Source organism: Acanthochromis polyacanthus, chromosome 13 (genome assembly GCF_021347895.1).
Source record: "Acanthochromis polyacanthus isolate Apoly-LR-REF ecotype Palm Island chromosome 13, KAUST_Apoly_ChrSc, whole genome shotgun sequence".
NCBI classification, from domain to species: Eukaryota; Metazoa; Chordata; class Actinopteri; family Pomacentridae; genus Acanthochromis; species Acanthochromis polyacanthus.
In genome coordinates this window covers 26,642,710-26,657,791 of record NC_067125.1, presented here as the reverse complement: position 1 = coordinate 26,657,791, position 15,082 = coordinate 26,642,710, and the positions used below count along the sequence as shown (strand labels likewise).

General features: G+C 45.0%; 1 protein-coding gene across 5 annotated transcripts in view; it reads left to right on the top strand.

The window, feature by feature from the left end:
• Positions 1-936: 936 nt before the first annotated feature.
• aplp2 (amyloid beta (A4) precursor-like protein 2) overlaps positions 937-15,082 on the top strand; it is a 69,850-nt gene continuing 55,704 nt past the window's right edge. For 3 of the 5 annotated variants that reach the window (XM_051957756.1, XM_051957753.1, XM_051957754.1), the window contains exon 1: positions 939-1,281. In XM_051957756.1, coding sequence (XP_051813716.1) covers positions 1,210-1,281 — 72 coding nt within the window. In that variant the 5' untranslated portion in view covers positions 939-1,209. Of the gene's footprint in view, positions 1,282-15,082 lie in introns of all 5 variants that reach the window. The other 2 variants (XM_051957755.1, XM_051957752.1) reach the window with 2 other exon arrangements.

The window sequence follows — 15,082 nt, the reverse complement described above, 5'->3', positions numbered from 1 at the left end:
ATGTGCTGAAAAGCTTCAAACTAACAATACCAGCTATATATGTGTGTTTTCTTTACACCTTACTGCACCAGTAGCAATAATAAAATAGTGAAATGTGATTATGTACCACAGAATATAGCAAATATTTCAAATTTTGATAGCATTTTCCCGCTTTTGGAACAGAAGTTTTACCTGGCAATTAGTATTTTTTCTCTGTTGCATCAAGGATTTAAATGTTTCTTTCACCACTGTGCTGGATTTAAAAAAGCATTAGTGCATGCTTGTATTCAGATTAAACACTCATATTAAGGCTACAAATCATGAGTAATGCTCAACTCATGCATGAGTCATGGTGTTTTTTTCCATGAATTAATTCAGGATGCATCATGAAGTCCTGTTGCTCAACATCAACACAGATCAAGTCACTTGATGTGATGAATTCACACTTAATACATCAATAGTTGAGTAATTGATAATTCACAGTCACTTCACACACGAGCTGATAACATAGGCGTAGTGGAAGGAACACAGAGGTTATGACACATTTCCAGCATAAAATAATGAAAAACTGCACCTTTCAAGAATGGCCTTTTATTGTGGGCAGTCTAAGGCACACCTGTGCACTAATCATGGTGTCTAATCAGCATCTTGATATGGCACACCTGTGAGGTGGGATGGATTATCTCAGCAAAGGAGAAGTGCTCACTATCACAGATTTAGACAGATTTGTGAACAATATTTGAGAGAAATGGTGATATTGTGTATGTGGAAAAAGTTTTAGATCTTTGAGTTCATCTCATCAAAAATGGGAGCAAAAACAAAAGTGTTGCATTTATATTTTTGCTGAGTGTAAATGCTAGATTAAGTGCCCGAGAGTTGTGCGTCAGTGTGTTTTTGGCCGCAGCGGGCCGCCTGGAGGCGCACTGCGCTGCGCTGCGCTCTGCCGTGGATCAGACCAACCAGAGGAGGGAGGAGGCAGCAGAGGCAGAGCAGCCACAGACACACAATCCACATTTCCAGAGGAGAGACCGACACTCTCAGTCCCTCCAACATTTTCTGTCGAGCTCGGGTAGCCAAACAAGCGGAGCAGGACGCGCTCTCCTCCCGGACAGATCCGAAGCGAAGACCCCCAGGACTTGTTTTGCTCTTCGTTCTCCCGGAGGTCACCTTACAAATATAGCTCACAGGATACAAGTTATTTACAGTAGCATAACCGGAGCTCCCTGGAAGATGGGTTCAGTCCCAGCGATATCTGTCCTCTTTTTGGGCATTGTGGTTCCTGCGCTGGCCGGCTACATTGAGGTATGTGTGTGTGTTTTTCTGATTTATTGTGCGCTATGTTGCTTGTGAGTCGGATCCAGTCAGGTTTTCTCATGCAGGAGAAAATCTTTTCGGCCCCATTATTGTGTCCTCTGTTCGCATGAGGCTCTCATGGCTGATCCTGACAGCGAATCCACTGTTTTATGGTAAAAATATTGATTGATATTTACACTTGTGCCAAGCAAGATCCCCACAAATGCTGATCAGTGCAGTTAAAACGCAAAAACACTTACGGGATTAGTGTTTTTGTATGTATTTTTTTATTATTATAGTTGGGACTGTGTTTCTTACATATTAGACCTGGTTAACTATTAATCAGCTGGCTTCCAGGTCAGTCTGCACCTCCTTCCACTGCACTGATTGCAGTTTGCTGGTGAGTTGAACAATGTGGAGCCAGATTGTCCTGGAAGGAGAATTATAGCAGGTTGTTTTTTTTTCTGCTGCAGAGATCAAACCAAAGACAACTGGCGCTTAGTCAGGCCTTTGGGGACACACAGGACCTCTGCAATGGATCACAAACAGTATGCACATCATTTATTCTAGCGCAGGACGAGGAAATCCTTTTAGGTGTTTCAGTCTTGTAGCTGTTCCCGTGTCAACAGGATGGACCCCCTGTTACAGTTGCTGCTGGCTGGACTCTTTAGGTGTCCTATTTTGTCTGCAAATCCACTTTTCAGTTGATTTCTTGGAGCCAAATGTAGGTCCAAACACACCCACTCACACACGTGCACGTTTAATACCTGCCTGATGTCCTATTTTCCTGCTGGCTCACCACTTATTGTCTCCGATGCCTGCAGTGTCAGACATGTGTGTCATCGGATAACAATGCACCCATTTTTTTTTCCAGAGCAAACACCAACCAGCCAACCAACCCACAACCCCCCTCAGAGGGTAAACACAAGTGTTCCTGCTCACCGCCATGACAAAACATTTTAACAAGACGTCTCCTCCTGGCACTGTTGTGTGAAAACTACTTATCAGGGAATGGGTTTTTCCTTCGCTTGCATTTGCGACACACACACACAAAAAGAGAAAAAAATCTCGGCCATTTTGAGGCAGTATTGGCTGGCATTGTGTTGGGGGGGAGAAATAATGGTTATTGTGTCCCCAACAGAAATCATTGCTGCTGCACCGTCCACAAAGACCCCGTTCCCCCCCCCCCCCTTCGGCAATGATTGCCTTCCCAACCGCACAGACGCACCGCTCGATACTGTACAGACTCTCCTGAGATGATAAATGGATGAAATCAATGAATTTTCCTGATCAGTCACCCAGGTTAAATTGAGAAATTCATGGCGGGCGCTTGCGCATCTTGACTGTAGGGGCGACCGCTGAGGATTCCTGGGGTTTGATCAATGGAGGCATCTCTCTTTGTTGGCTGCTTGTTCTGGATATTCATATCCAGACACACTGAGAGCAACATTACCTGCAGGTGAAATGGGAACACGATAAGAGCAGACCTGTCTTTGTTCAAAAACAGCGTCAGGTTACATTTTTAGGTAAAATACTACAGGTCCACGCTGGTTTATTGTGTCCAAGCACCAAATTCAACAGAAAACTGACCCAAACCTGAGCTGTTTGGCCTTTTCCTACATAATTGTGAATTTAAAAACCGACTGCCTGCTCTTGACCCTTGTGGTTGTTTGTCAGTGATGAGCAGCTTGAGGTGGATTCTGCTGACAGGGCGATTGATCTCAGAGCTTGAGTTTGAGTTTATGATCCAGTGAGAGCTTCGCAGAGAACTTCTCACCGTTGGATGGTTTGTTTCCTGTCGCCTTGCATTGTTCCTCATTTTCTGTTTGTTTGCCATCACCGAGGTGTCGCTGGAATAAAGCAGCTCTCTTGTTTTGTAGTTCCTCTTTTTTTTTTTTTTTTTTTAAAGCGTTTCGGGATTATCCAGCTACTTCAGCTGTGTAAACACTTTTGTTTTGTCAGATACCTGTGAGAGTGCCAGATTGTGAGCTTTTTGTTTCTTCAGCTGTGTTTCCCCCCCTCTGCTCTGTGTCACAGGCTTTACAGTTTGCACCGGCTTCAAAGGAGGTTTTGTCCCGCTGATTTCATATCCAGAAAACGACGACTTCGGGTTTATTCCGATTCCCCTCGCTCGTGGAGAATCTGGAGTGAGCAGCTGTGTCTTTTCTGGAGCTAATTTGGAAACGAGGCTAGAACCGCAGAGCAGGTTCACCCAGAGAATTGCATCACGCTGAGGCATTCGCTGATATGGCTCCCACTGGATTAATGGAATACAGAATATCTGGAACACTTGATGCATTCGGTACATTTTATTCTTTGCTGACTTAAGCAAGCAGAGATTATCACCACCATGACACACGGTGTAAAGTAACGGCGTTATGCAACACCACATGACATTTTTGTGCTCGTCATAAAATCCCCCCAAAAATGTTGGTGTTTTCCTTCCAGTTGGCCCGTAGCATTGAATATATCAGCATGTGTCTAAACTCAAGGCAAGACCCAGCTTGTGCAGCGTTAACGCATGCTGCTGGAGCTTCTTCGGCTTTATAGGCGAAGATGAAATGTCCAGGCGGGATCCAATCAAGAGAAGTGCACAAACAGACTGGATACTCGTGTACAGGGAGCAGATCTTTTCAGCATAACCAGAAAAAAAATAGAAAAATGGCTGTAGTGCTGTGCTTATTGCTCTGTGGTTGCAGTCCTCTTGCAGCAGCAGATTTCCTCTTATCATCCACAGTGTGTGTGCGTGCTTTAAGGCGGGCGTTGATGTTAAAGCGAGCTCCTGTGTGCTTTCATGTGTGTGTTTGTTCGGGGTTTGGGCTGATAGCGAACAATCGCATGTGAATGGCTTTTCCCCCCGCTCGGTTGTGATTGTCGAGGCGGGAAATGTGGACCCGTCCGTTAGCGGGGCTCAACCGTTCTCCATGAGGGCCTTTTGTGTGAGCCTGAATAGACGACTCAGGGCAGCCGTTGGCACACAGAAGTGATCGAGATACGGAGCTGTTGGTGAAAAGGAAGAAAAACAAACCAACAATCAGCAGCTCTTGCATTTGATAGGGATCTCTGAACACGTCGTTGCGGGTGGCAGCTAAAGCCTCCTGAAAGCTGTTTCCTTTCTCTCCTCTAAGCTGCACAGATCGCCTCCTTGACCTCCACGTTCTGCCATGTCAGTCAAGTTGAAGGCAGCTGAAGGCATGTGCGCCATCAGCAGAGTACCGGGCTCGCTCGCCCTTGAATTTGTAGATTAGTGCCTAAAACCTTTTGCTTTCAATTGTTGGGATGGCCCCGTATCCTGTGAATCCTCTTAGCGACAAGAAATACTGGGTGCTTATAGATCTGCAAAGGGAAAGGTACTAATCCCAGAGCCCTGCCCCAACACACTCTCACCCACTCACTCATTTCCACTCCCCTGCAGAGGCACACTAACTTCAAAGTGGCACTGAGCACAGTGAGTCACCTGTGTAATATCGGCGGTGTTCGCCCAACACTGAAGTCTGATCTGTGCTCTATGACTAACAGTAGGAAGGGATGTCTGATTGAATCTAAGCCTTTAATCTCAGTCCTTTCATTTCCTCAAAGATGCCTTCCTGCCACTCGTCTTCGTCTACAGTTTTTCTGTCTGCGTCTGTCTTTCCTTTCACCACCTTGGCTGTTTCTTCCTCCGAGCTCGTGCACGTCTCCTGGAGCGATTCCATCGACAGACACACTCTTGGCTCATCCCGAGGATTTAAATAGAGAGGCCTCATCAGGCGAGCCTTGTTCTCACGATGCCGGGCTTTGTCTCCCAGGCTCTGCGTGCGCTCTAATTATCCCAAGCAAGCCGAGTTGCCTCCTTTCTTATTTTATTTTTTAGCAACTGGAAGTGTGTGGTTTTGTGTGTGTGTGTTTGTGAATCCTCCTGCAGCTCGGCTCATCACATATTTAGTCAGTTCTTCTCGGTGAGATCCTGGAGCGGCAGGGACTTGGCACGGAGTGAGTGAGTTCAAATCGACACACCCATGACTGCACATCGCTTAAGTTGCATCAGGCCTCCCGCCATATGTAGGCCAATCTGCACAGCGGCGACAATCCCTCCTCATGTGCTCTTCTGCCAAGGTGAAACACACCTGAGCCTGCGCGAGTGTGTTTTTCGACGGCAGCTCGGCTCCGGCGCAGATGCACGAGGATTCCTTTTGTCGGTTCATATGCCAGAGTGCTCAGGAATGCATAGCCTGAAGTGCAGGAGCCTGGCTTTATTGTGCTGTGAGCGGCTCTCTTCCTGTGATAACGCTGGAAGTAACCGCACAGTGGCGAGTTTGGCACACAAACACGTCCCCTTTAATCCCGCTTCTTTAAAAGGGACGTTATATTTTAATGTATTTTTTGACAAAGAGAAGGCAGCCGACGTAGGTGGGTTAAACCCCGTCAACCCCCTTCTTGCGCTGAGTTTTGTGTGTCCCTGTGGCTCTGTGAGTCACTCTTTGCTGCTTGAGATTTTCTCCCCATGAATAAAATATCTGGTGTGCTATCTATGAGTTACAGTGCACTTGTATCTCTGCCTATGGCCCCGCCTGCCTCGTCCTCAACGTGAGGAGGACTCGGCCTGCTGTCCCCTCCTGGTCTTATTCAGGTGTGCAGCTCCTGTTTTATAAGATCAGTGAGTCATGCGCAGGCTTGGGTGAGGCCTTTGCACTGATTTGTCTGCTTTTCTTCTTTGCACAAAGTGGAATAAGATGGTGGCAGGCAGCTAAGAATCAAAGAGCCAGTTTAACTATGAGCCAGGCATTGTTTCCTGCTGTGTGCACCAGAAAATGTAAGAGCTTAAATCACACAAGGGATGCTGTCTTTTTCTGTTTTTTTTTAAACTCTTGTTTGAACCCATCTTCAACTGAATTTTGTAGTATTCAAATCAGACCCAGTTTTCCAAACTTCAGTTATAATTGATGTCTTTGTTTATTTGCTTCTTTATCTCTTTGTGAGCTTCAGTTTGTGCGGGGGTGTGACTGTCTGTCTCTTTGTGGGAATATTTGTGTCTCTTTCTGGATTATGTGTCTCCATCCTTATTTTCCCCAGGATGCTGCACACTGGGAGGCCGTATTTTGATGTTTTGTATCTTGGCGTCACATTGGGCACGCTTTGGGATGTTATTCAGGGCGAGCGCTGCCACTGTGCCTGCTCTTTTGTTGTTTTGCAGGGATTTGAAGCCCTGTTTGATCAGCTTCTTCTCTTAACTTATCTGCATGACCAGGTAGAAACGCAAATATAGCTGAAGGAGAATGGGGAAGGAGGTGGTGCTCTCGTCTTGATAAGCCGCCTGAATGACTGGCAGCCTGCCTCGCTGCCACAGTGCTCCGTTTTTGCTGCACATCCGCTGCCAGGGAAAACCGAACATGTTAGTTCCAGCTCCCTTCCTGGCTGTCTTCCTGCTCGCTGAGTTTCCCGTCTTTACCCCCGTTCCTCTAATGGAAATGGTATCATCCAGAATGGAACCAAGGGCAGCGTGGACTTAATCCTGTTTCTTTTTTTTCTTCCTTCATTTTTTAAAAGTTTATCCTCTTCTTCCCTCAGGAGAGTGGGGGAGGAGGAGGGGGGTGAAAATGTCAGGACGGTAAGAGATAGAAGCATTGCAGTGTAACTGTATACCCCCAGAGAGAGGCCTGTGCTGCTGCCGCCACCGCTGGTGCTCAAGTATGTGACGGCCCTGTTAGCAGCCTGTCTGATACAGCATTTTCTCAAGGAGAAGGTGGCCAAGGACAAACAGCAGCCCTGTAGGAGGATCCACATGGGAGACAGACAGAACGAGGGGAGGTTTCAGCCACAAAGGAGGGAACGGGAGAACCGAAAAAGCTGACATTCTGAAGCAGTTACAGAAAATGGATGAAAATTCCTCCTTTGAGTTTCCCCCCCTAATTATCTTTAAGCCTCTACCTTAGCGCACCGTAATTAATTCAATAAGAGGTGTTCATGCATGATGACGAGCTAAAGCCCGCAGCTCTTCTCGCTGCAGTCACAGTGGCAATAAAAGGAGGATGTTTGTGTGTTGTATAATTTAAGGAGCGGGCAGGACGTAAATGAGAGTTACCTCAGTCTAAAATAGAAAAGCCCAGGCGACAGAGAGGGGAAATTAATGTAGCGTGAATGCAAGCAGGAAATCTTGGGAAGTATAGGATACCGATAGACACACAAACAGAGGGAGACGTATATAATTTCGCCGAGAACATGTGACGCAACTCCCCATCCTGCCTCAGTCTGCTTTTCCCTTTATTTCCCCTGCATCAGCTTCCACAGTAGTTTTCAGGAGTACAGGTTTATTATGCAGAAACAATAACTGCAAGACTCCAGAGGACACAGCAGAGTTGTAGGGCTGCAAGGAAGGATTATTTTTACTATTGATTCATTTGTGCAATTATTTTTTTAATGAATTGATAGCTTCGCTATAACATCTTAAGCGTTTATCACAAAGACTTAGCGGCCAAAAGGATTTCTCCAGGCCGCTTGTTTTGCCAACTCAATCAGTTTACGATGACAGAAAACACAGAAAAGCAACAAATTCTCATATTTCTTTCTGAACCCCAAGTTTATTTTGCTCCTGTCACATTTTCCTCCACTGTGGGCTCCTTTATGAAGTTCTGCACCTATATGGAAACAGAACAACCATGATTATAATGTCGGAAACTCACAAATGTCTTTGGTGCAGTATGACAGTTTTGGCGCCATAAATCACGATCAAACAAGCAAATGGAAGTTGAATTTCTTTGATTATTGTACAAAAAATTAAAAAATATCAAATCAATGCATCCAACATTTTACAACAACCACAGCTGTTACCAGCAGTGAAAAAAATAGTAACTATATATACTACAGATATTTTGCTATTTGTACTCCTGTCTCCATGCTGCTCTTTGTAAACACATCATCCAAAAAATAACAGAATTTTTGTCACATGACTGCTGATCACAGCTGAGTCTCTAAATACTTCACCTTTGCACAGACAAGTGAAGAATTTTTTTTTTTTTTTTTACACAATCTGAATTGTGCATGCGGTTTAATTTTGGCAATTTTTAAAATTTAAAACGTGCAGAATAAGACAATTTAAACATCCTGATTTTAAATTTAGATTTGGTTAAAGTGACTGAATAGCTCGTCACAGATGAGTAGTTCAAGAAAGATCACAAATTGTGCTAGTTTTCTCTATTTTACAGTTTCTGGCTCTGATAAATGGTGTAATTTTTGCTGTTTTTACAATAAATTCAGGGTCTTTGAAGCCCACCAGCTGGTTTTGGGGTTCGGAGGGTTTTGTAGCTAAAAGCGCCAGATGTTGTCGTATTTTTCTTTGTTAAATGACCCATTTTCCAAAATGAACTACTAAATGGTAAAAGGTTGTATTTATATAGTGTTTTTTTTTTTTTATCCAAAGCGCTTTACATGATGCATCACATTCACCCATTCACACACACATTCACAGACTGATGGCGGGAGCTGCCATGCAAGGCGCTAACCACGACCCACCAGGAGCAATTAGGGGTTAGGTGTCTTGCTCAGGGACACCTCGACATGAGCACAACGGGCCAGGGGATCGAACCGCAACCCTCCGGTTGTGAGACGGCCACTCTACCCACTGAGCCATGCCACCCCCTACTAACTAACTACTAATTTTCTGTTGATCGACTAATCGGCAAATAGTTTCTGCGCTGGACAGTATTTTGTTTGTGTTGCTGCGTGCTCAAGGCCGGTTTTGTCGACAACATATTTGGCATTCTGCACCAGGCCTCCCTCCACCAGATCTGGCAGCAGCTGAGCTATGACCCTGATCGTATCCTTGTAGTATTTCTCTTATTAATTCTCTAACTAATGACCAGTAGAGGTTTCCATTATCTATCACAAGAAGTTATTATAAGCCTATTCTCACTTGAGCATTCACGGGAAATGACTCCTATAGCAACAATGACTGTGCTTCAAACCATGAGTTCAGAGTGCTGCTGCTGGATCACGAGATGAAGGACTGTGGTTTGACAGCACATGTAACTTTTTTTAATGTTACAGCCATTTCCATTTTACATAATAGTGCCCTGAAATGACACTTTTTTCATTACGGCTCTGCAGCTAATGAATGCTGCCGCCGCACACCTCTATCAGCCATTTTGATCTGAGATAAAAACCAATCAAGCACTCCAGAGAATTCCATTAGTTTGATGAGATATGAATATAGCTCAGAGCGCAAATCTGAAATAGTCTGCTGTTTTCAGACAAACCCATTAAAAGTCATTTGATCTTCCGTGGCTAATTATAGCGCCTTCTCAGCAGCTCGGACTCCACCTCTTCCATTCCCCACCTTCCCTCCAACCACTCCCTTTGTCACATCTCGTCCTCATGCTTCACACTCGCCGTCGCTGTTATCGAGGGAGCTTTGTCAGCCTCATGGTCGCTTGTCACTGCCCAGGAGCAGGAAGCCACCGAGGGGTCTGACCCGAGCTGTGCACCGCGGGGAGGAAACAGTAGGTGGTGGGAGCAAGGTCAGACAATTGACGAAATGCAAGTGTTAGAAGACGGGCTTAGAGATGGATGCTCCTGCTGTGAAGCCTGCGTCTTCTCCATAGAGACGTGACTGATTAGCTGTTGGCCTCAGCATGTCTCACTAGAGTTATATTCCTCTCTTGTCTGATTGAAATCCCTCCGCCCTCCACCCCTGCTGAGAGGCTGAGGGAGGGCAGAGTAGGGCTTAATGAAAGATAAGCATATCTACATTACATCCATCATGCTCCCCCTGGTAAAGATGGCCTCCTCTCGCATCGCCCCGAGCGTGGCAGGCTAATGCAGACATGTGGGCCGAGTCTCTGCTCCGCTGCTCGGCGTCTGCAGGGGAGGCGAAGGAGCACCGCAATCAGAGCGCAGATTCATTTTCAAATCAGCTTGGGTGGTCATGGGAGAGTGGCACCGCACGGCGGGGTGAGTCGAACCCCAACCTCAACTCGCTTCCAAAGAGGCAATCAGAGTCCAGAAAAAGATTGTAACACAACTTCAGTGAGATGGTGATGAAAAATGATTCCAATATGAAGATTTTAAACATTTAATATGGTTCCAAAAATGTGTTGGGCAAGTTGAAAATCCATTTTAACAAGACCTCCACTGGGCTTATAGTACATGTGCATTTGGAGAATGATGAAGGCTGACTCACAGCTAGCACCTCATTGAAGAAAGTGTTCCTGCGAGCAACATTCAGACTCACAACATTTTTGTGTTTTGCCCGATAATTGATGTAATGAGCAAAATTGTGACCGTGTTTTCTGCCCATTAGTTGGTTTTTTGTTGCAGTGAGACAAATGTGCTTTTTAATTTGTTAAACAACAAATGCGCAGAAGAAATACAAGTTTCTTGCCAAAAGCCCCAGGAAGATTTAGCAGATCAGTCTGCTGACGCATCAAAATTGCAACACTCTCAAATTCCCCCTGAATATTCTCGTCAGTGACATTCGGTGCTGCACTCTTATTGTTCATGAACCTTCAGAAAGTACAGCTGGGAATATTTTCAGGGGAAAACTACCTCTAAGAAACTTAATTTATACTGTGGTTCCTCAGGTGGAAAAGGATGCAAAAACATTAACTATGTATATGCAAATTATTGAAGATGAAATGCACCATGTTTGCACTGTTTGTAATGTGAACCTGAACATGCTAAGACATCCAGTGTGGCTTCGTGTTGTCGGATATTTTGGAAACGCTGCTCCATTGCCCTTGATCTCCTCCCTCCTCCTGCAGTTCTCTGGCTGCTCTCCTGCTCCGGCTCGGCCTCACCACAACTCATAGCTGCTTTGTAGCGACTCGATGTGATATTTCCATGTTGTCCTTGAAGCGGCTCGCTCTCAATGTCACCTCCCAGTGAGCACCATTTCCCCCCACAGGTCCGTCTGATTTAGACACACCGTTCTTCCTCCTGCACCTCACATTTTAAGGACAAATTGGCTATTTTATGTCTTACTTTTGCACACCGGAACAGTTTGTCCTTCCCTCACCTCCCTCTCCTCTCCGTTGTGCTACCTTTGCTATTACACCTCTCACCTCACGGCTGCTTTTTTCCTTCCTTTCTTTTTTCGCTGCCTCAGTTGCCCAATTTCTCTTCTGCTTGCTCAACAATTACGTGCTCATTAACTGAGGGAGTTCAGGCGGCTGAGAGAGACGTCAGTGACAGGGCTGGAGGCCTCGCCGAGGTGCCCTGTTACTGTGGTTCCTTTATTGACAAGCCTGCCTGTCTGCCAGCCCTGCCTGGTCCTGAAGCAGCCGTGTGGCGCTGCATGCTGATGAGCACCGAGTCATCCAGCAGGAAAATGAGAAAAAGCACGAGTGGGAGTGACGGGAAGGAAGGAAGGATGCAGCACTGTGTTTTCACTCAACTCGGAGGATATGAGAAGCAAGAGGGAGTGAAGTGAGCACAGGTCATTTCTCCCAAATCCCCTCTCCTCAGCATGAGAGATTAGGCGACTGTGCTCTCCGGCAGACGAGAGAGAGGCACACTCCTGTGTCTAATCCGCCTCTTTTAAACTGCTGAGAGTGCAGTACAAAGTGTTTGAGGGTGGGAGGAAGAGTCTGCCTCCACAAAAAGTGGCCTGTGAAAAACACAGGCACATAGTTCAAAACAAACTGATCCCGGTCTAACAATCTCCTAAGCTCCTAAATCTACCGTGCAGCCAGATATCGCTTCCTCTCCGGGGCTCCCTGTCTCAATCACATCACCTGAAATCCCACACGGCACCGAAATCAGAAACAACCCCCCCAAAACCCTCATTAACGCCTCTAATTTGGTGCACACGTGTCGCACAGACCTCCCACCCGGCACGGAGAGGCCTGTAATAAATAGGAAGGCAATGGCCAATTTAATCATGCTAATGTGTATGTTACGGCAGGAGCTGCATCGGCTATTTGATCTCTCACCGGAGAGCCGAATCTGCAAGAAGCGGAGAAACGAGGAAGGTAGTCAATTTTGTACAAAGTGATAAAGGCAGCAGCTCTGATTCCAATTGAAGAAGGAAACAGTGGAGATCATTAGGTGGTGTTGTGTTTTTTTGTTCCCTCTATAAAGGAAACTACAAAACAAGGTGTCAAGGCTAAGTGCATTGTTTGACTTAACGGTGAGGCTAGTTGTTCCGTCTATTTCGGTCGTAAACATCTGGCGCAGTGATGTCAAGAATGTAATCCGCTCCCGGCCACGTGGACCTTAAGCCCGGATAGAGAGGGCTGAGAGGGTCGACGGCTCACATGGCCACGAGAGCCAAGTGAGGCCGACCGCGAGAGACCAGGGCCAGGTGGGAGAGATCGATGTATATAGGTGGCCAAGGGGAGGAAGGTTCACAAAGAGTCATCCAGGGCGCTCAAAGGGAACCGAGATGAAAGGATTGAGGAGGGATTGCTCGCGCTGAGAGCTTTTAGTGGCCGAGAACAGGTGATTGAAGTGACAGGAAGGAACGCGCATGCTCACAAAACTCACCTGAAAATGGACCTCAATCATCACAGTCCTTGAGTCATTAAGAAAAAAAAAATGAAGCAATTATCGTCTTCCTGGTTGAAATAGCTTAAACCCCATCTCCTTATTTATGCAATCATGCACCTGCTTAGCTCTGCAACTAAACAACAAGCTGTGGGTAAAGCCCTCAGTGTAATTATCTCTTTATCGCTGCAGCGCACACTTATCACTTATTTCTCTTGCTGACTGGCTCTAATACCTGCCTCTCTGCACACAACGGCTCACACCACGCTTAGTATTTTGGGCTTGTTTTGTCCAATTTGCATGTGACACATTTGATGATAAACTCTCAAATTCAATTAGCCTTCTAATAAACCCCCTCCGTCAGAACTGCAGCTGTTGAATAGCAGCCAACAATTTATAGAGCCTATTTTTATTCCTCTTTTCAAAGCCGTGGTGACAGCTCATTGCCGTTTCTTTACGAGGCCACACAACAGATCAATTTTTCATGATGGACGATTATTAAGATAGTTCAGCGAGAGATGGATAGCAGAGTCCCATGCTCTAGTGCCTAATAGTGCCCTGAATCTGCCCTTCTTTGCCGCCATATTCTCTCCATGTATCTCCTGACAGCAGAGGCCTAACGAGGAAGCTGCACTTCCGCTCCCAAATTAGACCTCCCCGAGCAGAATCGAAACAAATTTGCTCTTTTGCCCTCCCATTTCTCCTGCTCCTTCCCAGTGAGAAACCAATCTGCTCCACATCTGCCTAATCTAAGCAGGTAGGCAGAGGGAAAACCAAAATGCAATATTATGATGGCTGTGGGTGACCCCTCAAGGCTGAGTGCGATAAGGCTGTAGAGGTGGAGTAATATTCCAGGGAGACGCACGCTGCCTGAAATCTGTGTCAAGAGGGGCCGCGGGGTGGGTAAGGAGGGAGAAAAGATGGCTCTTCAGTTCCCCTCCTGCTCTACGCTGGCAGCCGCTGCCCTCACAATAAAAGAATAATAAAGCAGGATGCAGAATGTCGACCGTCAGGCTCCGAGTCTGAACAGCAGCTCCGTGTCTGACGCCACGCTGATAGCAGCTGAGAGAAGGATGGCGAGACCGCATGTTGTTGACAGCGACGGGCGTCTGAGACAGAGTGTCAGAGGAAAGACTGAAGATTTAGATGTGCGGAAGCAAAGACCTTTGTCCTGTCATGTGAGAGGAGCTGCTTAGATATTCAGGTTGTTTTTCTTTCCTTGTGACTGACTTTGACCAACATTATGAACACACGACGAGCACTTCGCGTGAGCTTCTTTCTGCAAAAAACAGACACTCGCTTTTGAAAGTCATGTGAATATGAATCTCTGTGACGACTCCCAGAAAGATAAGATAAACTTTGTTTTTCCCCCAGCAGTTAGATACAGAGGAGGCTTGAGAAAAGCAGCACAAGAATTAGAAAAGTAGGTTCAAGGTACAGATTTAATAGACTGTTTGCACCTTTCACATGTGCTAATGAGGCATAGCACATATAAATATGGGTTAATTTACATATGAATATGTACTGGTGTGAAATGATGGATAATGTACTCAGTTGAAGGTGTATAGAATTGTACTTTCCTTGTCTAAAAAAATTCTAAAATTCAACAAAAAAATTCCCCAAATTTCTGAAAATTTGCATAATTTTCAGGAAGAAAATTCCAATAATTTCTTAAAAGTTTTATTTTTTAAAAATCCCCCAAATGTGGCAAGAAAATTCTTGTAAATATTTTCAAAAAATTAGTAAAAATCTTTCAAAAAAATCTTAAAAATATCTAAAGTGATTACATATATATCAGTAAAACTTCTAATATTTTCTTAAAGAACATTCACATAAAAATCAACCAAAATCCAGCAAATTTCGCTGGATCTTGGTTTTTTGTTTTTTTGTCAAAGTTCTTAAACATTTTTTAACATTTTTTTTCCACCAAAAAATTTTATAAATTTCCCAAAAAATGTTGAAAATGTGGACATCAGAAATTTTACTGTGAAAATATTTTTTTTTCTCACATTTTCAAACTTTAAAACGGGTCAATTTTAACCCATAGGACAACAGGAGGGTTAATGCAGAATGGCAGTGCTACATTTCAGTTATTGCAGTTTTAGAGCAAAATAGACCAGCGTTAACACAAAGAGTTTCACTTATTAGCTTAACAGTGCATCCATAGCGTGCAAAGACAAATTCTTTCTTTGTTTTAGAGCTCAAGAAATTATGGGTCACGTGTCATTTTTCAACTCGTGATCTTTTCTTAGACATCAGCTACAGTTATGTCTCCTTTTGGTTGTTTACTCCTACAGACTGATTTTGTCGATCGTGTTTTTGGGTGGGAAGCAAAGTGAGCTTTTTTTTGCTT